This window comes from Heloderma suspectum, chromosome 6 (genome assembly GCF_057233095.1).
Source record: "Heloderma suspectum isolate Gila_16-S chromosome 6, 16-S_ref, whole genome shotgun sequence".
NCBI classification, from domain to species: Eukaryota; Metazoa; Chordata; class Lepidosauria; order Squamata; family Helodermatidae; genus Heloderma; species Heloderma suspectum.
In genome coordinates, this window is record NC_139463.1 from 98,495,684 (window position 1) to 98,507,851 (window position 12,168).

The 12,168-nt window shown below is 45.3% G+C and overlaps 1 protein-coding gene across 1 annotated transcript; it reads left to right on the plus strand.

Moving 5' to 3' along the window:
* Positions 1 to 3,431: 3,431 nt before the first annotated feature.
* Positions 3,432 to 11,747, plus strand: FGF21 (fibroblast growth factor 21). Its single transcript, XM_084805508.1, has 3 exons — positions 3,432 to 6,067; positions 7,256 to 7,359; positions 9,729 to 11,747. Exons 1-3 carry the CDS (start codon positions 5,824 to 5,826, stop codon positions 10,023 to 10,025), a joined length of 645 nt encoding a protein of 214 aa, XP_084661634.1. The 5' UTR covers positions 3,432 to 5,823; the 3' UTR covers positions 10,026 to 11,747.
* The last annotated feature ends 421 nt before the right edge of the window (positions 11,748 to 12,168 follow it).

The following is a 12,168-nucleotide window of genomic DNA, read 5'->3' on the forward strand; positions in this document are numbered from 1 at the left end:
GCCCCACCTGGAAGGTTGCAGTCCCTGCACGTGAGGAAGGCTGACTACTGGCCCTGTCCTACAGCAAAAAGGAAAAAAGAAACACACACAGAGAGAAAGAGAAAGCAACAAGAAGCAAAATTTAACTTTATCTCTCCTTCTCTCCAGTAATTAGATTTGCTACTGCCCTTCCCTGGGCCCTTTTCCTCCTGCATCAGAAGTACCTGATGTGGGGAAAACAAAACCTATTTTGTTTTGTTTTTTAATGCCTTTCATGTGGTTGGCAAAGTGAAAAGGGGGAAATTATGTATAAGGGTGTGTAGAAAACAGATGTAGAAATGGTAATAAATTTCCCTGCAGCTGCTGAGATATCTACAGTTTATTACTGGAAGGAAAGTGTTGTCTCATGCCTTTTATCAGATTGCATGTGCTTTTTTTTTTTTTTTAAGAACCGAGATTATAGCAATCATAATATATGTGCTAGAGATAACCAGATGTAGGAGGATAATTTTGTAAAGAAATGAGAGTGCTCTTCAAGTGCTTGAAAGGTCGTCACAGAGAGGAAGGCCAGGATCTCTTCTCGATCATCCCAGAGTGCTGGACACGGAATAATAGGCTCAAGTGTCAGGAACCCAGATTCTGGCTGAACATCAGGAAAAACTTCCTGACTGTTAGAGCAATACGACAATGGAGCCGATTCCCTAGGGAGGTGGTGGGCTCTCCCACACTGGAGGCATTCAAGACGAGGCTGGACAGCCATCTGTCAGGGATGCTCTGACTTGGATTCCTGCATTGAGCAGGGGATTGGACTTGATGGCCTTGTAGGCCCCTTCCAACCCTACTATTCTATCATTCTATTACTTTTTTAATGATATATTTCACAATAATGTATGTCCTTACTCTTTAGTTCCTCTGATTTGAACGATGTGTATATTTTCTTGGAATACAACTATTTATTAGGAAAGATTAGTGATATAATCGTCCGGACCCAACATTAGTCCTACTTAGAGTAGACCCATTGAAATGAACGGGACTTAAGTTAGTGATGCCTAACATAAGTCCCATTCATTTCAGTGGCTCTACCCTAAATAGGACTTACCCTAAATTGGACTTTACCCTAAATATTTAATGCTCAGTATCTTTTTCTTTCTATATTTGCATTTATAGAGAATGGATTGGTTATGGTGATTGCGTGTGAACAGGGAATGCTGGGAATTGTAGGACTTTTTTCTGCCTAAACATGCATAGGATTGCGTCCTTAAATAGAAATACAAGTCATCTCACCATAGTGAGGAAGACTGACTGGATGATCTGTGTGACTGCTCAGGCTGCTGTCCAGATGTTAACTCTAAATGGGCAGCTTCAGGGCCCCTGCTGCTCTCCTTCCTTACGGTTCTTTATCTTGAAACTGGACTTGGACCAGACAGCCCTTCAGACACAGAATTGTGCTTTGCAAAGTAGGACATATGGCCACCATGATAGACAGATGAAAAGCAGGGGAAAGGCGGTAAAGCCAACTCTGCTTATTATATTTCACTCGTACCTTTCCTCCCATGAGCACAAGGCAGCATACATGGTCCTCCGCCCACTCTATCCATTTAATCCTCACAACAACCCTATGGGGTAGGTTAGGCTAAGAGAGAGTGATTGGCCCGAAGTCACCCAGTGAGGTTCACTGTCGAATGGGGATTTGAACCCGGCTCTCCCCTGCCTTATCCCAGCACTCTTAACATACTACATCTCGTTGGCTAATCCTCAAGCACCCCCCCCCCCGTCACCTTGGAAATGCACGAGGAGATTTTTATGCTGTAGGGGGTGGGAAAGCAGACTGTTAGCTTTCTGCCCGGAAGTCCTGGCTCTTTTCTCATCATCTTTGTCATAAAACACAGATATTTTATGGCTGCTGGCTGAGAAATGTTTGCGATCTGCAGAAGTTGTGAAGTAGGCCAATCTTCAACCCCACCCACCCTTTCCACAAAATCCCGGAATTACAACGGCTGTGATGAGGCCAAACAAGGGGGAAAGTTGTGCGCCGGATGCGTGACGTTTTCAGGAAGAAGTGACAGGTGGACCCTATCTATCCGGGCGTGCGGGGGCTGGTTTGTGAGACCGCACCAGAGGATCCTGGGAACAGCATGTCCCTATGGCTGGGAACTCCCCTGCTGGGCTCAGCACTCAGGCCCTGTTATGCACCCAGACAACCTCTTGCAAAATCCAGCTTCCTCTGCTTTTTTTCTTTTCTTAGTAGGGAATCTAAAAGTGCCAAACCTGCCTAAGATCCACTACGGCCCTTAGACACCCCTTTTTTTTTCCTGAGGACCCCTAGATTTGCAGCATAGTGTCTTACTTCCCACAGCTCTAAACTTGGTATCCTACAGTCCTTACAATAACTATGCAAGCTAATACAGATGGACATATACACCGAACCAGCCTCCCCCAACCTGGGGAGCTCCAGATACGTTGGACTACAAGTCGCACCATCCCCAGCTAGCAAAGTAAAGGTTGGGGAAGGCTGCCTTAGATGATCAGTAAATGTTTTAATTGATTAATTAGCCAATTAAGTCTGCACTTCGCTAACAATAGTTTTGAGGTGTGTGTATGGGGAGGGGAGTTCATTTCCCTTGCTTTTAGGTGGTGTTTGTATACATTGCATCAAATGCCATTTTAGGAGAGGCATTCCCTCCCGTGTGAGAGAGCTTTTCTACACCAGGCTGTTAACTGGCTGTTTCTCCACTACATCTACTTTTAGTTTCATCACAGAACTGAGATCTGAACACTACACGAGGAGTGTTTCCTTTCCTGCTTTTCTGCTACATAACCTCTAGGTGGCACTATGCTATAGCAGGATAGTGCAAATGCACAACAGGAAATCATGCATTCTTTTTCTTTCACAATTAAATGCCAGATTTTCCCTGCTCTAAAAAAACTCACTGAAAGTGCTCCTTAGACCCAGAAGTGAAATGGGAGAGTCATTACGCTGTCTAAACAACCTGTAAACAATCGAGAGTAGGGAATGACAAGGACATGATAAATGCCTCGTGTAGAAAAGCCCAGAGGAAAGATTTTCTTCCTTATCTTAAATGGATATGCTTTGATGGCTTTTTAGCAGATAAGATGGTATATCAAAGTAAATAAATAAATAAATAACATAATTCCCATTCTTTCCTTATCCTTTTAAAAGTGTTGCCTGATTAATCAGGGGTGCCTTTTTAGTTGATCACAAAGGTCTGTAACTGATGGATTTAAACAGTTAATCTGCTGAGGGAGTTTCATATTCACCTTCTCCGTGACCTCCCATTGCGTGCTTGAAATGCTTCTCTTTTGACCTGCTGGGTTAAAGAGCTGTATTGAACTGGTCCCTTGTTTTCAAGGCTGTTTTATCTGTTACATGACCAAGCTATCTCCAAATAGATATGTTACGTATTTATGATGGGATATTTTTTGTTGTCGTTGGTTGTTTTAATGTGTTGTAAGAGTGTTATTTTTACAATGGAAAGACAGGATATACATCTTGGTAATAAAATTAAATACATAATAAAGGCTGCAGCCCTATTCAATTACAGAGTGATGGACTGGATGAAGAGAGATAAGTGCAGCATTGGTCCAAGGCATTTTGCTGCCTGAGGTGGAGCAGTATTTATTTAAAATTATTTTAAGGCTGCCTTTAAGGGTGGAACCCTCTCAAGCTAGCATACAAGATAACCCTAGTGGATAGAATAAAAATCCATAAAATAGAAATTACCAATCAAACCAACAGTACCAATAGAATTACCAATAAAATTACCAGCAATAAATGGCACCCCCCACCCCAATTCAAGGTGCATAGTACCTAGGGACGTACGGATTTTGTTAAATCCGTTCCATCTGTATTTTGCAGATTGTCAGACGTCTTTCGTTCCATCATCCACCCATTGACAGAATTGGATTTTTTTTTACCAGAATTTAGTTCTACTTGTGCTACTTCACATTAGTACTAATGTGGATCAGCGCATTAGCACAAATGCGTATTAGCACAAGTATGAATTAGCACTAATGCGCAATTGTGCTAATGGGCTAATGTGCATTCCTGCAAGTGTGAATGAGTACAAATCCTCCCCCAAAGTGAAAAACCAGTCCACAATTCTGCAGAAACTGCATGACTCAGAAAAAAAAAACAGTCCACTATGGAATCCTCAGGTCAGATTCACAGAAATCCAGACGCATTTGGATCCATTACAGATTTCTCCCATATCCTTCCTAGTACCCAAGACTGGTTTTGGCACCTGAGGCAGAAAATCCCACAAACACCTCTCCCCCGACACCCCCCCCCCATAATAACTAACAATTGACTGCCCTTTCAGGTCAGCCAAAATCAGTTGCCTGAGGCAGCTGCTTCCCTATGCCTTATAGCAGGGCTGGGCCTGGTTGGGTCCTGGGAACCTAGGAAGCTCCCTTATACTGAATCAGACCATTGGCCCACCTAGGTCAGTACTACAGTAACTGGCAGCAGCTCTCCAGGGTTTCTCCCTACCGGGAGATGGCAACTCTTGAGCCTGGGACCTTCAGAGTGCAAAGCATGTGCTCTATCACTGAGCTGTGGGGATAGATGGAGACGGTGGCACAGCTAGGCCTTGATGGCCCTGGCAGCCCCCAAGTAACCAACCAGAGAGCAGCAGGGGATGGGGGCAAGTGGCACACAGGTCAGCACCTGGGCTGGCAAACGCCCATCACTGGCATTTTATTCCTGTAGTCACAATGGTACTATGATTGAAGTGAGTTTAAAATGCAATGCTGCACATGCTCAGATGATTTATTTCCTTTTGATGAGGGTTGGCTAGCAGTTTGTCGTCGTTTTGCTCCAACATTTCAGGAACGTAGAAGCCGTGGTAAAGCATGGAACAGGGGCAGGGAAGAGAATTGTGACTGGTGTGCTTCACACCGGAAGCGCTACACACGGCCAATCTAAAGGTGGTCCCTGTAAGGCCACTAGTTCCAGGATCTGAAATGGCCTAGCTGCACCACCGCACGGAGAGTGAAATAGCCAGCGTGTAGTCATGCAAGCATGGCTGACGCATGCGTGAATGCAGTGTGCCTATGCCAGGACTGGAGAGAGGTGCACGTGCGGGAAGATCAATGAATGCACAGCACCCATTGGATGGGTTGCTGGACGGTTGCCAGGATGCTGAAGCAATTGCACCCCATCCACCCACTGTCTCCCCGCTCCCTTCTCTCCCCCTTCCTCCCCCCGCCTCTTTCTCACTCTTGTATTCCCCGAGTTACGTCACTCTTTCCTGTCGGCAGCATGAAAGCAGCCATGGAATGATAATATTTAGACTTTGGATCCTCTTGACCCCATGTTAGGGGCAGCAGCGGCAATGGGCACCCCGTGACTCTTACTCAAGACCCAGTGTGTGTGTGTGGGGAAACAGGGCAGCGGGGGCGGGGGGGAGAGGATGTGGGCAGATTCAAAGCCAAGGGGAAGGGCATCCACCTCTGCCATGGAGAGGGCTGCTGTATATATACTACCGTGCCTGCTGGCTGGGAGCAAACCTGGAGTGAGGCAGCCGAGGGGGAAAGGAAGAGTTCCCCCTGATTCTGAACATTTCAGTTGATTGGGGGACTGGCATTTTTCTGAACACCGCAAAACTAAAACCCCAAACCGCTTTCCACAGTTCTCACTGGACTGCATTTCATTTGGGACTCAGAGTAACTCTCAGGTTCTTCCAAGAAAGATGTAAAGCCCCATGAGCTGAAAGACCAAAGGCTGAGAACTAGAACCTTGAGTAGTTCTCATTTTTTTTCTGGTACTAACACTTTCTCTGCCATTTTACTTTCCTGCTCACTCTGGCTGGGCCAGTTGGAGCCATGTCGGCCACTTCCACCCGCCTCCAATGTGAGTGCTGCCTCCTCCTTCTCTCCAGCCTGATTTTCTGGGCTGCTTTGGGCCCCGCAGCCCTCGCTTTCCCCTTAGCCAATTCCAACCCCCTCTACCAGTTTGGCGGGCAGGTCCGGCTTCGCCACCTCTACACAGCGGATGAGCAAACACACCTCCACCTGGAGATTGCAGCGGACGGGGCAGTGCGAGGCTCCAGATACCAGAACCCCTTCAGTGAGTATTTGGGGGGGCACCCTTGGATCTTAGTTGCAGGTATATTTGGAGCTGGGTGGCAGGGCGTCTGGGTTCCCTGGGAAGGACTGAGGTGCAAGAGGGCAACATACTTTTAATCACTGTGAGTAGAAGAGGGGAATTTCAGCAGATGCCGCTTTGGACGCTCCTGTCCTTCTGAAATCCAGTGACTGCTACAGAGAGACTGTCCTCCTTTACACGCAGTCATCCTCGCCTCCAGAGCAAAGCAAGCAGAGGAGTGGTGCTGGCAGGGCCAGAGTTGAGAGCAGGCATGGTCGGGCACCTGCCGGGGGCCCACTGACCACACCCACTGCTATGAGCCCCCTGGAGTTGCCGCCCCCGTCTCCATTGCAGCCTGCTTGTTCACCTGCCTCTCGCTCTGGCACAGACAACGAGCACATGGTAGCGGTGAGGAGAAAGAGGGGCAGGAGCAGGGGCAGGAGCAGGGGGTGGCAGTGGTGGTGAGAAGGTCGACTCCGTGAGGGAGGGGCCCACTGGGTCGGACCCCTTTCTATTGTCCTTCTGCTGGCAGGCAAAGACATTTTTATTCAGGGAGACCTTTGGCATATAAACTGGCCTATTGCTGAAGGTTGGTTTTTGTTGTTAATTGGTTGGGTGCTGTTTATTTCATTTATTGTGTTTTTAATTTGTTTTTATCTTATGTTTTAATTAAGATGTTGTTTTTAATATGGATTTGACTGTTAACCGCCTTGAGCGCCATTCTTTTGTGGAAAGAGGACATTGGTTATTGGGCAGATTAAAATATAATTAATAAATATAATTTAAAAATAATAAAGGCGGGATAGAAATTAAACAAGTAAGGGCATAACCCTATGCATCTTGAGATAGAAAGAAGTCCTACAACTCTCATGCTGGGCGGGGGATGCTGGGAGATGTAGGATTTTTTTCTGTCTAAACATGTATAGGATTGTGCCCTAAGTAAATACAACAGGGATGGGCAGGGAACAAAGGCGGAGAAGCTGTGGTCATGTTATCTCCAGCAACACTGGGATATCTAAATGTCCTCTGGCTTTGGATTTGACCACGTTACAGATGTTGCAGGATGGGGTCACTGGTGGATCTGAAGAGTTTGATGAGCAAAAGTCCTTGGCTCCTGGACTCCTGGGTTCTCCTCCCTCACCCACCTGTTCTCTGCTGGGTTTCTTTCAGGTTTGATGGAGATCAAAGCTGTGAAGCCAGGAATTGTTCGCATGCAGGCCAAGAAGACCTCGCGGTTTCTCTGCATGAGGCCCAATGGACACCTCTATGGCTCAGTAAGTTTGACCTCCTGCCTGTGTGTGTTTGGGGAACAGGCAGTTTGGGGAGCAAGGAGGAGTTATAGTTCAGAGAAATCAGCCCGTCTCTCTGGGCATCGGGCCATACACTTTCAAGATGTATGTTCCTCAAGGCCATTCCACACACCATGCAGCAGCAAATGTGAGCTCACCTCCAAGTACACATTCAGTAAGAAGTTGTAGCCAGCTCTGTCTCTCTGATATGCATACCTGCATTTCCAAACATGGCAGGGGCTTTTTCATTTATATTTTATGTTTCTAGGTTAAAGATGCACCTAAAACAATTGAATGTGTGAATTGTCCCTTGTAGTTCAAATAAGTAAAGTGTTCTTCCAGCACAGGACCCCTTCCTCTTGATCGTGATGGGAGTATAGGACAAGGATGCGCTGAAAGTTGATCTCTAGTTGTTTGGGGCTCCCATAAGCCCCTGCCAGCACGGCCAACGGTGAATCAAAATGAGGTTGGGGTTGAAGTCCAAAATGTCTGGAGGGGATTAGGTGGAGATATTCAGAAGCCAGAATATCTGGGTGCACTTTGTGACAAATTAGATGTGATATCAGGAGATGTGTGGTTGAGTCTGCTGCATCATTGCTTTTTAACAATACCCACTGAATTGCTCCAGCATGCTAGATACATTGTACAAATCATGAAGGACAGGATCATTTATTACAAGAGCTGTGCATACTATGAGTTATACATTAAACTGCTGCAGAAGAATACCTGAAATGTCTTATCAAGAAAAAGAAAAAGAAACTTATGTAAATTTTGTTTATTTTGAAACAGTGGAGGCTGGTGGCTCTGATGTCAGTGGGGCGGTAAATCCGCTCTGGGTTTCAGTCAGAACCAACACCTTGGATAGCTCCTTCCGAGTTCTGACTGGTTGTGACTGAAATCCAGAGCGGATTCACCATTCCATGACATCGGAGCCACCAGCCTCCACTGTTCAGAATAATTTTGTTTATGCAAGTTATAGGGATGAACATTAAATTATGGAGATCACAGCACACACACCCACCTCCTTTGCCTTCTGAGATATCAGCAGACATATAGGACACTTTCAGTTTTCCCCAACGTAAGGGCTGGAAACTTGATTTTAAAACATATATAGAAAGCTGGTACTCTCAGGGCATTAGACTGTTGTATGGAATGCTTTGACATATGGTCAGGATATAAATGATGGAAGCAAATAGACAATAAATACATTACATTCTAGGCCTGAACCAAATTTCAAGCTCATGCAGTGAGATTATAGAGTTATGGAACTCGCAACACCACACTAATTACTGATATGGTTCTTAACCAATGAAAATCATATATATTTCGCTGGAATCCCCATAATAGCCCTTCAGAAGGGCTTTGCTCGAAAGTCATAACATTGTGCTGAAACTCCATTCCATTCCTGCCCACTTCCTCAGCTCTTCCCAATCTCATAGAGACACTGGTGTAGCAATTGCACAGGTCTGCAGCTCAGTTTGGTATTGGTATGCAGCCAACGTGGAATGAACTTGTAGCTTGGTGCAGCTTGCATGACTGGGTTGTGTATTGCAGTGTACTTAGAGATAGGAGAATGCTATTGAACTTTATTTTCAAAGAATCTGGGACTGCTGGATTATTTTTCTGGATGCCTAGAAATAACTCAAGTGGGTGGAAATTGCAGGGAAACAGAACCTACCCATACACTACGATTTTCATCTGAGGCCCTCCTCAGAGGGAGGTTTGGAGGATGGCAACAAAGGAGAGGGCCTTCTCGGTGGTGGTCCCTCCATGGAACACTCTCCCAGTGAGGTCAGCCTGGCGCCAACATAGTTGTCTTTCCAGTGCCAGGTCAAGACTTTACTCCCAGGCATTTGACAGCATATGATAAGGCTTTTAACAGGTCCTGGGATTTTTATTGTTGATTGTGAAAAACCATATTATACTTTTGTATGCAAATGTTTTAATATTACCTTGTATACTGTATTTTTAGGGTTTTAATCTTTGTAAACGGCCCAGAGAACTTTGGCCATTGGGCAGTATAGAAATGTAATAAATGAATGAAAATGAATGCATTTCAGCTAAACATTAGGAGCAATTTCTGAACAGCAAGAGTTGTTCAATAGTAGAACAGACTGTGGCGGGAGATGGTGGGCTGTCCTTCACTGAAGGCAGTTAAGCAGATGCTAGATGGCCATCTGTCAGGGATGCTGTAGTTGCAAGCTTCCTGCACTGAGAGGGGGGCAGGACTGGATGGCCTTCAAGGTTCCTTCCAACCATATAATTTTATGATTCTATAGCGGATATTAAATTTGCACAGAGAATTGTGCCCTAAATGAAGTCATAATCTCAGTTTGCGTTTCTTTCCTTCATAGTTATCCTACTCGGAGGAGGCATGCAACTTCCGCGAGACGGTTCTCCACGATGGCTACAACCTCTACTATTCTGAATACTACAACATCCCAATCAGCCTCAGCTCCACGGGGAACCTGGCTCAGAGCCGCCAGTTGCCCCCCTTCTCCCAGTTCTTGCCCTTGGTCAACAAGATCCCCCTTGAACCCGTGTTTGTGGACTACGACTTATACGAACAGGAACTTGATGTTGAGTCAGCTGATCCCCTGAGCATGATGGGCCAAAACCCCGGCGTCATGAGCCCAAGTTATGTCTTCTGATAGCCTGGGATACCTGAATCTCTTAGGAAAGGAGAGGACGATGCCAGACTTTTATGCAGGGTTTTCTCCAAGGTTGGACACCTGGGTTCTTTAGCTGTATAGTACGATGAAGCAATTCAGTGAAGCAATTGGGGGAGAAAGAGGTCTTAATTTATTGTACTTGGTGCAGAGACTCTAATGATGGACATACCTGTATAACCCTGGATTCTTGCATCCTAACGTTGCTATAGCAGTGTTCCAAATGTGGGACAACTGATATGCAAATGATGTGGTTAAAGTGACTCTAAAGAAAGTCCACCAGCAACAGAGGCAACATTCTTGTGTTGTTGGACTGAACAGTGCTTGCTTTTTCAAGCGGCTGCAGTTGCTAATTTTGTCAGCTCTTTTCCTCCAGGGTTTTATTTCTATGTTTCCTACCTATTTAAATAACTTATTTATTTTATGTCAGGTTTATTTATTGAAGGAGGCTAGAGAGGGTTAGGAAGCAGAGACAGGGGGTGGCATAATGAGACAACCCCTTTGGCCAGCAAATAATTTATTGGTTATTTATATAGAAATATATGTGTGTGTATTTTATTTCTGTGTGTATTTTATTTCTGTGTGTATTTTATTTCTGCCTATTTATTTCCTTTTTCTGGAGAATGGAATGGCTATTAAAGTTTAAGTCTGTAATGTACTGTAGAGATGTTCATGACAATCTTGTGTCTTAAATCTTCCTTGCTTAGCCCATTCCTCCTTTGCCTTTATGAGGACCACCCATAAAGGAGCAGAGGAGGGGCGAAAGGAGGTCACAGCAATGGGGCTCTGTAGATCAGAACAGGCCATAGCAGCCTTGTTTTTACATCCTCTGTGAAGGTGCTGGTGTATGTAAAGATCAGGGCCTGACTTGTGCTTCTTTTCCCCAGTATAAGAAGCAACTGACCATTTATTAAAGAGATGGATTTTGATTGGCTTCCCAGGTGATTTTATCTTAGAGGTGTGGGATTGCCCCCCCCCCCCGCCATCAGAACCCCACAGGCTCCATTCCATGTAGGACAGGGGTGCAGAATGTCAGCCCCAGGGGCCAAATCCAGTCCTCCAGGGGACTCAGTAGGGGACTTCAGGTTCCCCAGAAGGCTATGTCCTCTTTTCCCCAAACACTGATGATTTGGTGGTATCCTGTCTTTTGTGCAATCCCCCCCACCCCCAAATTCTAAAAGGCTGAAATGCCCCTCCAAAGGTGTATTCCTTTGGCTAGAATATGCCAGTACTTTGGTTCTGCCCCTTTTGCCTTTGGCCACACCCACCACTGAAATGTGGCCCCTGAAGGCTTCACTGAAATGGAATTTGGCCCTCAGGCTGAAAAGGTTTGTCACCCTTGATGTAGGAAGTTGTTCATGTAAAGGTCACTCATGTTGGTCACTTTTATTTATTGATTTATAGGCTTTACTAACCCCCTTTTAATTAAGATTGTGTGCCTTTGCTGTATTTTGTGCCTTTGCTGTGCCTATGTTTGTGCCTATTTGTGCCTTTGCTGTGCTTAAAGGCAGAACGTGCCATGCCGCTACACTGACCTCTCCAACTGCTTTACAGCACTGCGACTGCCCATCGTTACTGGCTCTAGGTTTTATTATCAAGGTTTCTTCTCTTTTTATTACCTGGTTCCCTGTGTTTTGAGTATAAGAGTGGCCGAAGTGTGAGCTATGAGTTTTTGACATGAACATTAATAAAACATTTATTTTTAAAATGAATATTTGGTCATGAATATTATTTTTAAATGGCCTCAAACCATCTCAGACATGTCTTAATCTGGTATTAAAAGCTAAGTAGTGAATGTGTCCGATGGGCTTTTGCGGGAGGGTATTCCATAGCTGTGGTGCAAATCAAGTCTTGTACCAAGATCATGTATAATTTCCCCACCACCCATCACACATTCTTGACAGAGAATGAACATCCTGATTGGATCAACTGGCAGAGCAAAAGTCAGCCAGCCAGCAAGTCCGTTCCCTAAAATTCCATTCAGTGTAGCAAAAGAAACCATGCCATTCCCAACCTGAATTGATGACGCCAACAGAGCTACTTCCAATCTGGTTCAGAAGGGATTTCTTTCTTCCTTGGCATCCCTAACCCTGAGGGATTTTAAGTAGGGAGGAACTAAATGTAA